General features: G+C 39.8%; 1 protein-coding gene across 2 annotated transcripts in view; it reads left to right on the top strand.

Annotated features, from left to right (window-relative positions):
* map3k1 (mitogen-activated protein kinase kinase kinase 1, E3 ubiquitin protein ligase) overlaps window positions 1-16,607 on the top strand; it is a 130,343-nt gene that overhangs the window by 87,437 nt on the left and 26,299 nt on the right. For both annotated transcript variants that reach the window (XM_043689029.2, XM_087988960.1), the window contains exons 11-13: window positions 4,637-4,758; window positions 12,896-12,987; window positions 15,160-15,355. In XM_043689029.2, the coding sequence (XP_043544964.1) occupies window positions 4,637-4,758; window positions 12,896-12,987; window positions 15,160-15,355 (410 nt within the window). The remainder of the gene's footprint in view (window positions 1-4,636; window positions 4,759-12,895; window positions 12,988-15,159; window positions 15,356-16,607) is intronic.

Genomic DNA, 16,607 nt, shown 5'->3' with positions numbered 1-16,607 from the left:
CTATTTGAGCTATGTCTTCAGCAAATTGTAATCTATGTGCCATGAGGTGGATTGCAGTTAGCTGTAACATCTCTTCAACCAGATTTGTAAAAATCCCATTTTAATGGCCTGTTGTCCAAATGTAATTAAGTAAATTTCTGACTATTTACCACATATATTTTATACAATTCTTTACTGAAAACTTTTGAATATGAGGCAGAGATGTAGTCCAAGAGGTGGTCACATCACAGCAAATGGGTGACCACCAGGCAGCCCAAGAGAAACAGGTAGTGTAGGAGTACCCAGAGATTCTGGGTATTTGTGAAGGTGATAAATCCTTGAATTAGAGCAAGAGTCAAGCCAATACCACCACAGTATTACAGGAGGGTAGGAAGAAGAGTAAAAGGTCAGTACTAATAGGGAATTCTTTAGGGGAGCAGACAAGTGTTTCTTTTGGTTCTTGTTGTGTCTCCAAGATGGTATGTTGCCTTCCTGGTGCAAGGGTCAGGGATGTCGCAGAATAGTTTTGAGGCCTCTTTTTACAAATGGGTGAAAAGCCAGGGGTCACAGTTGGAATTATTATTACCAATTCTGCAGAGTTTAGGGGGTTAGATGAAAGATTGGTAAGCACGATTAGCCTGGGTGAAGATGGTACCAGTTCAAGTCAGACAGATTGCATGTGGAACAGAACTGGGATTGAATTCCTTGAAGACGGTTTTTGCTGGTGCTGATGGTTTAAACTAATTCAGCAGGAGTGTGGAAACAGAATATTAAGCAGTACTATCATTGTGAAATGTTGGGAGAGGCAGAAAGTATTGGCATATCTAATAAGTTAATAGGTCGGGTCAGAGAAAGGGAGAAAGTAATTATGTCTAAATTGAGATTAACCTGCATGTATATGAATGTACTGAATATAGGAATAAGATTGGGAAATGCACATGTTGCCTCATGAGCTTATTTTGTGGCAATAACAGCCCTGGCTTAAAGGTTAACAGATCTGGGTGTTGATTACTCCTGATTAAAAAGTGTTGAGAAAAGATAGCAAAGATATAACGGTAAAGTGTTTTGGTTAAGGAGGGCATTGCAGTGCTGGGGAAAGAGGATGCTTCATGGTAAAGGACAGAATCGATTTGGCTTTGTCACAAAGCTAGTCCCTTTTTTCCCTAAAAACTCTTCCTTGGCTCGAGAATACTCTGCTCTTGATTTTTTTCCCAGAGGGGTAATAAACCAGGCTGGGCTCTGATTAGTCTGGTTTGGTACAGAGATTAAAGGGTATCAAGAAGCCTTTTTGTTTCTATGTAAACAAAAGTGGTCATTGTTTAGAGGTGACCTGTACATGGAAAGAGGAATGGTTAGCTCTGTAGCTAAGCTGAGCAGTTTAGTTCAGTCCAGAACTGAGAGTTCAACAGTGAGCTGTGTAGAAACTCTCTCTCTTCTACCCTTCTAACTTCACCCTGTAAGCATCTGAGCCTTTTTTGTGCTATGTTTTAAAGGGGTTTGCTTATTGGGGCTGTTGTGTATATTCGGAACAGCATACTTAAGTCTAGTTTGGATAGACTGAGTTCTGTAGGGGTTCTTTATTCTATTCTTCTTGCTTAATTGTGTAATTTTGTAAATAATTTTTTTTCTGGTTTTTATACCTGGTAGTCAACCTCATTAACTTAATCTGGGTAATTTTCACTGTACACTTACACAAATTGCAAAGCTATGATCTGGGCTGTCTGCTTAAGAATGTTTTGAGTGACTGGCTTAGTCTGTAACAACCTCCTAATGTTTTTTTTTTAAAGAAAGAGCTGATTAGGAGCCAAATAGGGGATTTACTCTTGCAAGAGACCTGACCTGAGGTCTGCAACTGTCTTCTTTTCTGAGGCAGATGTTGCCCAGGCCGTGATGACTGAGGAGGGAACGGGTTTAGTTGATGTGAATGAAGTAGTCAATAATCTGCTACTATTTAAATTTTGAATAGGTATCCTGAGCTGATTAGGTGTGTCTAAGTATATTAAAGGATATGAGACTAGGAATTGCAGAGGCACTGGCAATAGTCTTTCAACCTTCCTTTTCATCTGGTGGTGGTGACAGTGTCTTGGAGAATTGCAAACATCACGACCTCTTTTTCGGAAGAGTGTAAAGTTCAGTCTAGCAATTGGTCAATTTAACTTCAGCAATGGTCAGACGTCTGAAAATGTTTATTTGAGACGGAGTTAAAAATTATATGGGAAAATATGGATTAACATTATGGATGTGAATTTAAGGAAAAACTGTCTCTAATGTTATGGACCAGGCCAGAGCCCCCCCTCAATATTTTAAGAAGGTAGGCTAGACCCTTACATCTTATTTTAAAGGCAGATGTGAAGTGAGTGTTCCAGGTATGATGCAACTGGTCAAACCACTCTGCTTTAAGCAAAACCAGAATTTATTTAAACACTGCAGTTAAAACACGAACAAAATCAGAATTTAAAATAACTGAACTATTGGAAAACCTAACCAGCCTGATAAAGCAACTTTAACTGATTAACTGTTCCAATATAACTCATAAACATAACCCTTAGCAAAAAGGTAAATGGAAACACAGATTCTTAGACAGGAAGGAACAGCATCCAGAGAGAAATTTCAGAAGAAAGTCAGATGAGCTCTTTACTGAAGCTTGTCACTGCTACTGCAAAAAGAAACAAACTAGAAAAAATCTGAACTGGGAGAACTGGCCACATCCCTTGCATTGTTAAAGTAGATGCCTCAGCACCTCTGCCATTATGACCTCTCTACCAAAGAACCAAGGACAAAATAACTTTTTTAAGTGACAACATCGTCACACTAAGTTAGACTGCTTTTTGAAGAGGAAAGAGGATTGATATAGGGAAGGCTGATGTGTTATGCATGGACTTCAAAAAGTTGCTCAATATGATTTGAGGTAAGTTTTATAAGTCGTGGAATAAAAAGGGCAGTAATAACTTGGATAGAAAATTGGCTGAGGGATAAAAATCAGAATCAATAGGTATTTTTAAGGCTGGAAAAAAGTTTGAAGTGGTATTGGGGTCCTTGCTTTTCCAGGTACATATATATCTCCACAGTTGCTGCCAGACCTGCTTTAGTTTCTCCAGCGTTTCCTGTTTTTACACAACCTTGAAAGTGTCCTGTAATCATAACCCTCAAGGGTTGCCTCTGCACTTCAAAGATGGTACCCTGACTGTTCAGTAAAAAGTGCACTGTGAACAGATCTGCTGTTGCCTGGTCTAATCTCCTTCTGGACTCCAGAACCTGATTTCAGGGGAGATCACTGGTCATTTTAAATAAACACATGTTTCTGAGAACTGTACAGGTGTGGACTCTTGCACATCCCTGTTTCCACGCATATATCAGGAAATGCTAGTATTGGTGGATTACAGACTTCATGGCTTTTTTTTACCATAGAAATGCTGTCTATTGAGATGAAAATCTAGTCCGAGTCTAGTTGTAGTACCAAATTACCATCCCATTGAGATCGGTTTAATTTTACAATAATATCTGTAGTTTTACCATTTGTGCTCGTCTGATCAGAATTACTATAAATTTGAGCCAATCTGCAAACAACTTTTATTTCATGAAATGAACAGTAGGAAAGCAGGATGGGTATTTGCAGTTCTGTATAAAAATTTGCAGCTCTGATTAAAATTTGAATCTGTGCCAATATTGTGACAGTACTTTTCAATTGATAATGTGCCAATCAATTTGGAGAAATTATTTGCCTATTTACATTCCATTCTGTAGACATTTAAGCAATACCGAAACTAAATACTAGTTTCGCTGCCTAATTCAGACACTCAATGGATGTATCTGAAATGATTGTTTTTTAGTTTTGCATCAGCCTGACTTCTGATTCTCAATTTTAAATGGTTTGGCCTTCTTTTGGTCTATCACCGTAGAACCGAAGATGGAATATCTATTTCCTTTACTGTAACATTACCCATTCTACTTCATTAAATGGTGTGTTGCATGTAATTGATATGGTTGGTGTTGGACTACATAACTGTCCATTTGATTTTAAGCACTTGTGCCATCTGTTGCTGTTGGTAAATGCAAGGAAATTGGGGCATCAGTGCTAAAGTTCTAACTGCCGTGTTTTGCTGATAGGTAAACCTGGTTATTCCGTGTTTTACATCTTTGTCAGATAAGCTTATTGTATCAATGCTGATTCCTTGATAGACAAAAGTAGTACTTCAATGTTCAAAGGTCTGTTTCTAATACAGCTGTCTTAAACTGAGGGGAAAAAAGGGTGTAATGGTGACATAAATTTGAAATATTGTAGTTTTGGATTTTTAAAAAATTATATTAATGTGGTAAACATGAATCTCATGCCAAAAATAATTGATTGATCAGTTTTTTGCATCAGCATAGATTTTAATTTAATTTACATTGATAGATATTCACTTACCATTTTGCAAATGTATATACAGCATTTTTAGGAAACAGAATTGAACAGTAAAATATTTTTCGAAACAAATGAGTTAGGCCAGTATTTATCACTTTTCTTTTGGATATTTCTTTAAGATTATTCAGTAACATAATAACAAACCTTAACCAACTATTTTTGAAAAATATCCCTACTGAACAGGTTGTTGCTGTTTATTTATACTTGGATACATTTTTCATGTTAATACATTTATTTCCCATTTCTTATTAGAAAACCTTACGAGCCATGTTGGTGTACACACCTTGTCATGCAGTAGCAGAAAGGTCACGACTTCAACGACTTCTCAGGCCAGTAGTTGAAACTATATTGGTCAAATGTGCAGATGCTAACAGGTAACTGAATTTTGAACAAAAATGGCAGTTTTAAAATTCAGACGTATTTGAAATACAATATTTGATATTTATATTTAATTCTGAATTGCAGATTAAATATCCTCTTAATAAGAGATCATTAAGCAGTTGCACTTGTTAATAGAAGCCCATGAACTAAAAGCTGATTACAATGTTTTAATTACTAGTGGCTACTTATAAGGTCAAGTGAAGTAAATACATTCGTTTGGAGAATTTGGCTGCATTTGACAATAAGAATACATTATCTTTGGAGTGATTTATAATGAACTGGTTCATTGCATTTATGCTAGACGAGAGATCCTGTTAAAGGGGGCAAATTGAGCATGGTTTTATTGGATTTGAATAAATTTTTCTCAGGACTCATTTTAATTTTTGAGCAAGTCCTTTTCTCATTATATCTAATTACTTTAGGTGATGTAGTTACATAATGCCATCTGTATTTGTGTTGAAACTCTCGAATAGAATATCATTCTTCAGCATTCTCAATTTTGTCTCCATTAAACAGTGGCTCAGTGGTTAGCACTGCTGCCTCTCAGCGCCAGGGACCCAGGTTCAATTCCAGCCTCTGGCAACTGTGTGGACATTTTCCCCATGTTGTCTTGGGTTTCCTCTGGGTGCTCCGGTGCCCCCCCACAGTCCTAAGATGTGCAAGTTAGTTGGATTAGCCATGGAAAATGCAGGGTTACAGGGATAGGATTGGGTCTGTGTGAGATGCTCTTTGGAGAGTTGGTGTGGACTCAATGGGCTGAATGGTCTGTTTCTACACTCTGGAGATTCTATCATCTTAAATATATAGTAACAACACATAAGGAAAACATTGATTTCCTAGGTGTTATCTTTAGCTTTAACCTTTCAGACAGTATTGGTAATTTTCTAAAATGAAAATTTTCCGAATTTTTCCCTCCGATTTTATTTCTAAATTCTGTTCTGTGTTTTAAGTAATCAAAATTTACCTTAAGTGCAACAGTGTTGAAGGCACCTGTACCTTTCCTAATTATTGTTTCGAGTCTGGTGTGATTCCTTTTCAAAATGCTCCAACAAAGTCATATCAAACTCTATCTTAACTTTTTGGTTCCGTGTCCAAGGATGCAACCAGATCTGTTGAGTTTCTCCACACCCTGTCTCTTTATTTCAGATCTTTAGCATCCACAGGTTTTGCTTATATTGGTAGACCTTTATTTTTAGTTTTGAAATTTGTCTACTATGGTAGTCAGGATGGTATGTTTCAGGAGACAGTTACATCCCTTAAATTAATTTATCTAAAATTTGGTCTCTGGTAGGGACAGGAGGGTGTGACTACCAAGGGAAGGGGTTGGAAGGTAGTGCTGAAGGAGCCTCAGGCCAAGAGTTTGTCAATAGTGTTTAGATTCTTGTCTCCTATGTTGATGAGAGTGGGAGCTTTAGGGAGAATGTGCAAACTGATCTTAGTATTGTGGTACAGGGAGTTATTCAAGGAGAAATGTAGTTGTAATCAGGGATAGTACAGGCAGGGCAATAAACACACTTTTCTCTGTGGCCAGGGTCGGGAGTCCCAAAGGATGTATTGCCTGCCTGGTGTCAGGGTTCAGGATATCTCCTGTTTGGCTGCAGAGGAACTTGGGAGTGGCAGGGAAAAGATCCAGTTTTCATGGTTCACAATACAGGTAGAAAGAGGAAAGAAGTTCTGATGACAGAATATAAGTAACTAGGGATTAAATTGAAAAGGAGAACAAGCACATCATAACCTAAGAAATAGGAGCAGGAGTAGGCCATCTGACCCCTCGAGCCTGCTCCACCATTCAATCATGGCTGAATGTTTTTCATGGACTCAGCTCCACTTGCCCATCTGCTCACCATAACCCTTGATTCCTTTACTGTTCAAAGCTCAGTCTATCTTTGCCTTAAAACCATTCAGTGAGATAACTTCATTTGTTTTGCTGGGCAGGGGATTGCACAGATTGACAACCCTTTGGGAGAAGTTGCTCACTCAGTCCTAAATCTGCTCCCCCTTATTTTGAGGCTATGTCCCCTAGTTCTGGTTTCACTTTAAGTGGAAATGACCCCCTTGCTTCTTTCTTATCTATTCTCTTCATAATTTTATATATTTCTGTAAGATCCCCACATTTTCTTCTAAATTCAGTGAGTATGATCCCAGTTTACTCAATCTCTTCTCATAAACCAACCATCTCAACTCCAGAGTCAAGCTAATGAACCTACTCTGCATCCACTCCGTGCCAGTCCATCCTTTCTCAAGTAAGGAGACCAAAACTGTACACAGTACTACCAGGTGTGGCCTCTCCAGCACCCTATACAGCTATAGCCTAACCTCCCTGTTTTTTAAACTCTGTCCATTTGGCAAGGAAAGACTATATTCCATTTCCTGCCTTAATTACCTGCAAACCAACTTTGTGATTCATGCACAAGGGCACCCAGGTGTCTCTGCACAGCAGAATGCTGCAACTTTTACCATTTTATGTAATCCATTTTGCTGTTATTCCTACCAAAATGGATGATCTTGCGTTTACCAACATTGTACTCCCATCTGCCAGACCCATGCCCACACACTTAGAGTCAGAGATGTACAGCATGGAAACAGACCTTTTGATCCAGGTCGTCCATGCTGACCAGATATTCTAGACTAATCTAGTCTCATTTGCTAACACTTGGTCTATAGCCCTCTTGGTATATACCCATGTCTTTTAGATGTTGTAATTGTACCAGCCTCCACCACGTCCTCTGGAAGCTCATTCCATACATACACCACCCTCTGTGTGAAAAGGTTGCCCTTTAGGGCCCTTTAAAATTTTATTCCCTTAAGTCCTCTAGTTCTGGTCTCACCCATCCCAGGGAAAATACTTTATCTATTTACCCTATCCATGCCCCTCATGACCTTATAAATCTCTATAAGGTCGCCCCTCAGCCTCCGACACTCCAGGGAAAACAGCTCCAGTCTATTCAGCTGTTCACTCCAACCTGTCTATATCCCGCTTCAGACTTTCAGTGAGTAATCATTTAGATAACTATCTGAGCCACAAGTATATAGGAATGGGGTCAACTAAATTAAAGAGGTAAACGTGGCTAGAAGATCAGTGTGGGAGAAAAAGATTCAAATTCATGGGACACTGGCATTAGTACTGGGAAAGAGGGAGCTGTTCAATTGGATGGGTTCCACCTGAATCACTCTGGGACCAGAGAGCTGGCAAATCTCATGACTAGGGTTGTGGCTAGGGATTTAAATGACATAGTATAAATAGGTTCAGTTCACAGAAAATTATGAAAAAAGTTAATGCAGGAGGGGGTGTGGTGAACAGAACTCAGCAGAAGTTAAAGTTTCCAGAACAAGTGATCGGACAGAGTATGGAAAGGGTCATGAATCCAACTTCGCACCTCGTAGATAAGGGGACAACTATGGGGTGGGGGGTGAGGAGGAGGTGCTAATCAAAACAATGGCATGTAGAACATGGTAAATGAACTTGTAGCACAGAATAATGGGTATGATATGGGTACCACAGAGATGTCGCTGCAAGGGGATCAGGTGTGAGAACGAAATATCCAAGGATGCATATTCTATTGAAAGGACAGGCAAATGGGCAGAGGGTTGTTAATTAGAAATGAAACTAAATCTGTAGCACAAAGTGTTAGAGTTGAAAGGTGTAGAATCTGTGTGAGTAGAGTTGAAGAAGTGCAAAAGAAAAAGACTCTGATGGAAGGTATGTACATGTCTCCTAGCAGTAGTTAGAATGTGGAGAAGAAAATTAATTAGGAGATTAAAACAAGTATGTAAGCAAGGCACTATTACAGTAATCATGGGGGAATCGATATGGACTCTGCTAATCGATTTGGTAGTGGATCTCAAGAATTTGTAGAATGCCAAGACTTTTTTCTTTTTGGAGCAGCTTGTGGTAGAGCCCACTAGGAATAGGAAAGTCTAGATTTGGTGAGGTGTAATGAGGCAGACGGTTACAGAGCTTATGGTGAAGCTGGAATCAGATTTAACTATTGCAATTGAGTAAAGGTAACTAAAAAGATAAGGAAATAGCAGGAGAACTTAATAAGTACTTTGCATCAGACATGAGTAATATCCCAACAATTAAAGGGAGTCAGGGGGCTGAGTTGAGTATGGTTGCCATTACAAAAGAGAAAGTGCTAGAAAAGCTAAAAGGTCTTAAAATTGATAAATCTCCTGCCCCGAAGGGCTACATCCTATAGTTCTGAGGGAAGTGGCTGAGGAAATAGCGGAGGCGTTAGTTGAGATCTTTCAAACGTCACTGGAGTCAGGGAAAGTCCCGGATGATTGGAAGATCGCTGTTGTAATCCCTTTGTTCAAGAAAGGATCAAGACAAAAGATGGAAAATTATAGGCCAATTAGCCTAATCTCTGTTGTTAGTAAAATTCTAGAATCCATCATTAAGGATGAGGTTCTAAATTCTTGGAAGAGCAGGGTCGGATTAGAACAAGTCAACATGGATTTAGTAAGGGGAGGTCGTGCCTGACAAACCTGTTGGAATTCTTTGAAGAGGTGACAAGTAGGTTAGACCAGGGAAATCCAGTGGATGTGGTCTACCTAGACTTCCAAAAGGCCTTTGATAAGGTGCAACACGGGAGGCTGCTGAGCAAGATGAGGGCCCATGGTGTTCGAGGTGAGCTACTGGTATGGATTGAGGATTGGCTGTCTAACAGAAGGCAGAGAGTCGGGATAAAAGGTTCTTTTTCGGAATGGCAGCCGGTGACAAGCGGTGTCCCACAGGGTTCCGTGTTGGGGCCGCAGCTGTTCACGTTATATATTAATGATCTGGATGAAGGGACTGGGGACATTCTAGCGAAGTTTGCTGATGGTACAAAGTTAGGTGGACAGGCAGGTAGTACTGAGGAAGTAGGGAGGCTGCAGAAGGATCTAGACAGTTTGGAAGAGTGGTCCAGGAAATGGCTGATGGAATTCAATGTGAGCAAATGCGAGGTCTTGCACTTTGGAAAAAAGAATACAAGCATGGACTACTTTCTAAACGGTGAGAAAATTCGTGAAGCCAAAGTACAAAGGGATCTGGGAATGCTAGTTGAGGATTCTCTAAAGGTAAACATGCAGGTTGAGTCCGTGATTAAGAAAGCGAATGCAATGTTGTCATTTATCTCAAGAGGGTTGGAATATAAAAACACCGTTGTGCTACTGAGACTTTATAAAGCTCTGGTTAGGCTCCATTTGGAGTACTATGTCCAGTTTTGGTCCCCACACCTCAGGAAGGACATTATGGCACTGGAGTGTGTCCAGCAGAGATTCACACGGATGATCCCTGGAATGGTAGGTCTAACATATGAGGAACGGCTGAGGATCCTGGGATTGTATTCATTGGAGTTTAGAAGATTAAGGGGAGATCTAATAGAAACTTACAAGATAATACATGGCTTGGAGAGGGTGGACGCTAGGAAATTGTTTCCATTAGGCGAGGAGACTAGGACCCGTGGACACAGCCTTAGAATTAGAGGGGGTAAATTCAGAACAGAAATGCAGAGACATTTCTTCAGCCAGAGAGTGGTGGGCCTGTGGAATTCATTGCCGCAGAGTGCAGTGGAGGCTGGGACGCTAAATGTCTTCAAGGCAGAGATTGATAAATTTTTGATGTCACAAGGAATTGAGGGCTACGGGGAGAATGCGGGTAAGTGGAGTTGAAATGCCCATCAGCCATGATTGAATGGAGGAGTGGACTCGATGGGCCGAATGGCCTTACTTCCGCTCCTATGTCTTATGGTCTTATGGAGGAGCTGGTCAAAGTTGGTTGGAAGGGGAGTCTAGCAGGGAGGATGAAACCTCCTAGGCTGAGGGTGAGGCAACCATGGCTAACAAGGGATGTCAGGGACAGCATAAAAGCAAAAGCAAAAGAAAAAGCATACAATATGGTGAAGATTAGGAAATCTTTAAAAACCTGCAGAGGTTAACTAAAAAGGCAATAAGGGGGTAGAAGATGAAATGAGGGTAAGCTAGTAAGTAATATAAAAGATGATCGCAAGAGGTTTTTCAGTATCTAAAAGGTAAGGGAGAGGCCAGAGTTGACATTGGAGCACTAGAAAATGGGCTGGAGAAGAAGTAATGGGGAACAAAGAAATAGAAGAGGATCTGAGTAGATACATTGCATCAGTTTTCACAGTGGAAGGCATGAACACAATACCGGAACTTCAAAAGAATTGGGGCAGAGATGACAGCAGTGGCCGTGATGATGAAGGAAAAGGTGCTGGGGGAGCTGAAAATTCTGAAGGTGGATAAATCACCTAGACCAAATGGACTACACCCAAAGTGGAGATTAGGTTAGATTCCCTACAGTGTGGAAACAGGCCTTTTGGCCCAACAAGGTCACACTGACCTCCATAGAGTATCCCACCCTGACCCATTCCCTATATTTACCCCTGTCTAATGCACCTAACACGCCCATTCTGAAGGAGATCACTGAGCTGATTGTAGAAGCATTAGTGATTTTTCAAGAACCTTTGGAAAAAGGGTGCATCTCAAAGGACAGGAAAATGGCTAATGTAACATCCTTGTTTAAGAAGACCGAGGAAAAATGCAGGAAACTATAGGCCGATTATCCTGGCCTCTGTCCCTGGTAAGATTTTCAAGTCCATTATTATGGATGAGATTGCAGAGTACTCAGAAGCGCATGGTAATATAGGGCTGAGTCAGTATGGCTTTGTGAAAGGGAGGTCATGCCTGACAAATCTGTTTGAAATATTTAAGGAGGGAAGGTGTAAGTTAGACAAAGGGGAGCAAGTGGACAGTAATCTATTTGGATTTCCAGAAAGCCTTTGATAGGCAAGTTGTGAAATAAGTTTGGAGTCTGTGATGTTAGGGGCAAAGAAATGGCATGTTCAGAGGATTAGCTGACTGGCAGAAGGCAGATAGTGGGAATAAAGGAGTGTTTTTCAGGGTGCTCTGCAGGTGTCAGTGTTGGGATCACGACTATTCACATACGTTTTAACAATCTGGACAAAGGAACAGTTGGTGTTGCGGAAATGGGGAGACTGTAGAAGGATTGGGACAAGCTAGGAGAGTGGGCAAAAAGTAGAATATGGAATGCAGTGTGAAAAAGAGTGAGGTTATGCACTTTGATATAGGCGCAAACTATCTTCTAAATTAGGAAGGTCTTTGGAAATCTGAAGTACAGGACTATCTTAAGGTTAATATGCAAGTTCAGTTGGCAGTTCGAAAGGCATAGGCAATGTTAGCATTAATTTCAAGAGGACTAAAATACAACAGCAGAGAAATACTGCTGAGGGTATATAAGGCTCTGGTCAGACCACAGTTGGAGTACAGGGGAACCTTGATTATCCGAACGAGATGGATGTGCATTATTTCGTTCGGATAATCGATCATTTGGTTAATCGATTAAGTGCCTTTCCTCTGGGTGTCAGGGTTATTAAAGTCTGCTCCCTGTTCAGGAGACTGCTGCAGCACACAGCGTGTGAGACACCACCCCAGCTTGGGGGCTGAATTTATATCCTTTATATACCCTCTGAAACATTACAGATGATCAAACCTCTCTGAAGGCTTATCTTCTGTTTTAAAGTTCCTATTTGGTTGGCATGGTTGTACTTGCTTTCTTTCAAGCAAGCTTCTGCATCTTTTTAGTTAATGTCTGTGTGTGCAAAACTAACAACTGATTGGTCACTTTAAAATGTATTCTTTAAATGTGTGCATTCAAACAGCCTTGTAGAATGTCTTCCTCTCGAACAACTTCAAAGCCTCCTTGTTTTGGAGCTTTTTTCATCTATGCCATTCAAAGTGACTTTTAATCTGCCCTGACTAATTTGGAGACAACTCAAATACACTGCTGTACCTACAGACCTTTTTCCTGTAAATAACCTGCTTTTCTTTCCCCTCTCCAAAGAAATCTATGCACTTCCTAAACTTATGGATGTTTCTCTTTCTACAATAAGTTTTTTTTTCTCCTCTCTCTTTTCCATCATGGGGCAGTCCGTTGCTTGGCAAGAGCTCACTTTTTTTTTTCTTTTTGTTTTCTAAAGCACTGAACTATTCCAAGATGCTTTTAATGTAAACTACGCAAGTATTAAATAGTAATGTGATAATGTTAGAAGGAAAAACAATATTATACGTACAACTTCATTTATCCTTTTTATGCATTTGATTTTTCAGTCGTACAAGCCAACTTTCTGTTTCGACACTGTTGGAATTGTGCAAAGGCCAGTCAGGAGAGCTTGCTGTGAGCAGAGAAATTCTTAAATCAGGCAAGATACAGTTGGTATTAATATTTACTTGTGTATTTTATGCTGCACCTTTTATGTAAGCGTCTTGTTAAGAAAATTCATTTCTCTCAAGCTGCCTGTTTTGCCTGTTCGATGCATCTCATTCATTGATGTCCTTTGGGAAAGAAAACTGCCATCTGAGGTCTGTATTTTCCAGGTAACTCATTTCTCCTATTATAGTGACATTCCCACATAAGAAAATATTTGAGAAAATTATAACCAACACACATGTAATTCAAATAGACTAGGTGTGGAAATCTCACTGTTATGAGAGGAGTTGCTTGGAAACTGCAGACCTCCAATTCCAGTAGCCTCTCGATCACTAATGGTAAACTGTCATCAGGAACTGAATGAGCATTGGAATTGTCAGGAAAAGGGTCATCTCTGAATCTGGTGAAACCCTGGGAAAATTAAACCAACCTGGTGGTCAGGGAAGTGTTAGGATATTGTCCAAATGAACCTCCACTCTGACAAGATTCACATCAGAAATTTTTATGAAAACTAAAAGGCTGTAGTTTTGAATGTGTCGTTACGTCCTGGCTTAATAATTTGTTGGAAGGTAGAAGACAGGAGGAATAATGGTAATGTACCCTGATTGACATGATGGTAATGATTAGTTTTCACCAGAAGTCTGCTTATATTGAAAGTGATGATAGGTTAGGAGTCATAATGATTTGTGTCGGCAGTATTGAGAATTTATAAAAGGACGTAAGTTGAATGATTCGGCAAGACTAGCAAGTGGAGTTCAGGATTGGCAACTGTGCGGGCATCCACTTGGATCCAATGAGATTAATTGGATTTTTTTTCCTAATAACAAATAACAAGTATGGTATTAAAATGCGATTTTGAAAACCATGTATGCACAGATGAAAAAAGCAATCCAAATGGCAAATTGCATTTTGCTTTTGTTTTTAGAATGCTAAGTAATGCTTCTGACATACTGGTGGCACGATGGCTCAGTGGTTAGCACTGCTGCCTCACAGTGCCAGGAACTCTGGTTTTATTCCAGCCTCAGGCGACTGTCTGTGTGGAGTTTGCACATTCTCCCTGTGTCTGCGTGGGTTTCCTCCGGGTGCTCCGGCTTCCTCCCACAGTCCAAAGATGTGAAGGCTAGGTGAATTGGTAATACTAAATAACCCAAAGAGCTAGGTACATTAGTCAGGGGAATGGGTCTGGGTGGGTTACTCTTTGGAGGGTCGGTATGGACTAGTTGGGCCGAAGGGGCTGCTTCCACGCTTTTTTAAAAAAAGTATAAGCCTTGGAGGAGTAAAGTAAAATATTAATTGCAATAGACCGTGGCTTCAAGAGTTATGAGGATAGTAACCTTGTTTTTAATTTGGAGTGAGTGAGTATTGACTTAATTGAGGTATTTAAACTCAGGCATTTGAAAGGATTAGATGGTTTGTTTTCTGGTATGGAAAATCTAGAGCAAGGGACAAAATCTTAAAATTAGAGTTGAACCATTTAGGAATTAAGTTGAGCACTTACTCGCATTATGGGTAGTAGAAATCTGGAGCTCTCTTTGCCCACAGAAGATGATAGGGTTCAGTTGAAAGTTTTGAGATTACGATCATTAGATTATTATTAGATATAGTATCAAGTGAAATGGATTAAAGACAAGTCAATGGGAGTGAAGTATAGATCATCTATGATTGAACTTGAATGTTGGAACAAATTCAGATGGTCTGAATTAGTGGTACTGGAAAAGCACAGCAGTTCAGGCAGAATCGGAGGAGCAGTAAAATCGATGTTTTGGGCAAAAACCCTTCATTTCCTGATGAAGGGCTTTTGCCCGAAACGTCGATTCTACTGCTCCTCGGATGCTGCCTGAACTGCTGTGCTTTTCCAGCACCGCTAATTCAGAGTCTGGTTTCCAGCATCTGCAGTCATTGTTTTTATCAAGTTCAGATGGTCAAGTTATCTACTATTGCTAATTAGCAAATGTAATGGAGAGACGTGAGTGAGAACTGACATTTTTCATGCTATTGTAGTCAATGCTGCTGTGTGGTGTTTTTTTTCTCCATTCATAATTATTAATTGTACTGATTTGTAATATCCTTAACCTAACTTCTACATCGAGCAAGCATAATATTCTGTAGAGGTCTTGGTATAAAATTCAATGCTAAATATACACTTGTTTCTTCCTCCCTGCAGCATCCATTGGAGTTGGAGGTGTTGACTATGTCTTAAGCTGTATACTGGGCACCTCAACAGAATCTACTAATTGGCAGGCTTTGCTTGGTCGTCTGTGTCTCATCGATAGACTTTTACTGGAATTTCCAGCCGAATTCTACCCTCACATTGTTTCTAATAGCGAGGATCCAGTTCAAACAGAACTTGTGCTAGAAAGGTAAAGGTATTTCCTCCTCATTGCTACCAAGTTGTGTAGGCAATGTATCATTTATATATGTATCATTTTGATAATTTTAGGATATTTAAGTTTTAAAATTAGAAGAATATTTGTCACATACTCACAAGTACAGTGAAAAGTTTACAAAGTCACTGCTTATGATACCATCCTAGGTACAAAAGGTATCTAGGTACAAAATCTTAGGGATAAATTGGAAGAATAAGAAAGTATAAAGTTCAAAATGGTAGTCCCCCTAAGCAGAGAAGTCTGAACAGATGAGTCTGCGCTGGCCACCACTCTGAGCCAGGCCTGACCGCCACTTGGTATCGGGCCCCTCCACCAACTTTACCATCGGGCTGGGCCTTCTCACCTCAGGCATTGCTATTACTGCCCGAGGATGGGAATTAAGAAGGAAGAACAAAAAATCATGAAAATAAATAAGTGAAATGGATGGAGCAGACGAGATCTGGCTCAGGAGCCCTATTTGGCTGCCGTCTTGGATCTTACGTTTTCCACAGCTGCCCCTGGATTCTACTCAACTAAGCAATGTATTTTTATTTTGTTTGTTTTATAAATGTGTATAAGTTTTGAGTTCATCACCTCGGGAGATAATTTTCAGTAGTGTTGCACATGAATTTTGCTAATTTTTAGTGTAACTGCCAACATTGTTAATTCTGAGGAATTATAACTAGCTACCATGTAAGAAAACATTAGGCATCCTGTGAGCCAAATATTAGTCCACAATAATAGTTTTTGGTTGAAAGGGAAGAGTCATATTAGGTGTATTGACACTTCGTATTTAATTGGGGGCTTGAGCAAGAAACTGTGATCTAGTCCTTTTTAACAAGTTTTTGACAGCTGAGAACTACTCTCTAATGTGATAAATTAGTATTTCAAATGCACAGTAGCTGCCATTAAAGATACAGCTTTTAAAAAAAAAGTATTAGTTCTCACAAAATGCAAGTGGTTTCCATAGAAGTGGACGAATTGGCATAGCACCAAAGCATTAACAAAGTTTTTCTCTCAAATGCATGCTGAAAGAAATTTGAAGCTAACTAGACCTAGCAACATTGAAATGCTATAGTGTAACGTGGAAAAGTAAGTGCAATTTTAAAAAAAATTGCCACCACAAGTTGCATAATGTTTGTGGTTGAAATGCCCACATCCTGGAACTTTGACTTTAAAGTGGATAATCCAGGTCAAAGGATGCAAACATGGCAGATCCTTGAACTGTAATAGTTGCAGAGGTTCC

This window comes from Chiloscyllium plagiosum, unplaced genomic scaffold (assembly GCF_037043375.1).
Source record: "Chiloscyllium plagiosum isolate Xiang-an unplaced genomic scaffold, Cpla_swu_hap1 HiC_scaffold_1, whole genome shotgun sequence".
In the NCBI taxonomy this organism is placed as follows: domain Eukaryota; kingdom Metazoa; phylum Chordata; class Chondrichthyes; order Orectolobiformes; family Hemiscylliidae; genus Chiloscyllium; species Chiloscyllium plagiosum.
This window is presented reverse-complemented; position numbering and strand designations above follow the sequence as displayed.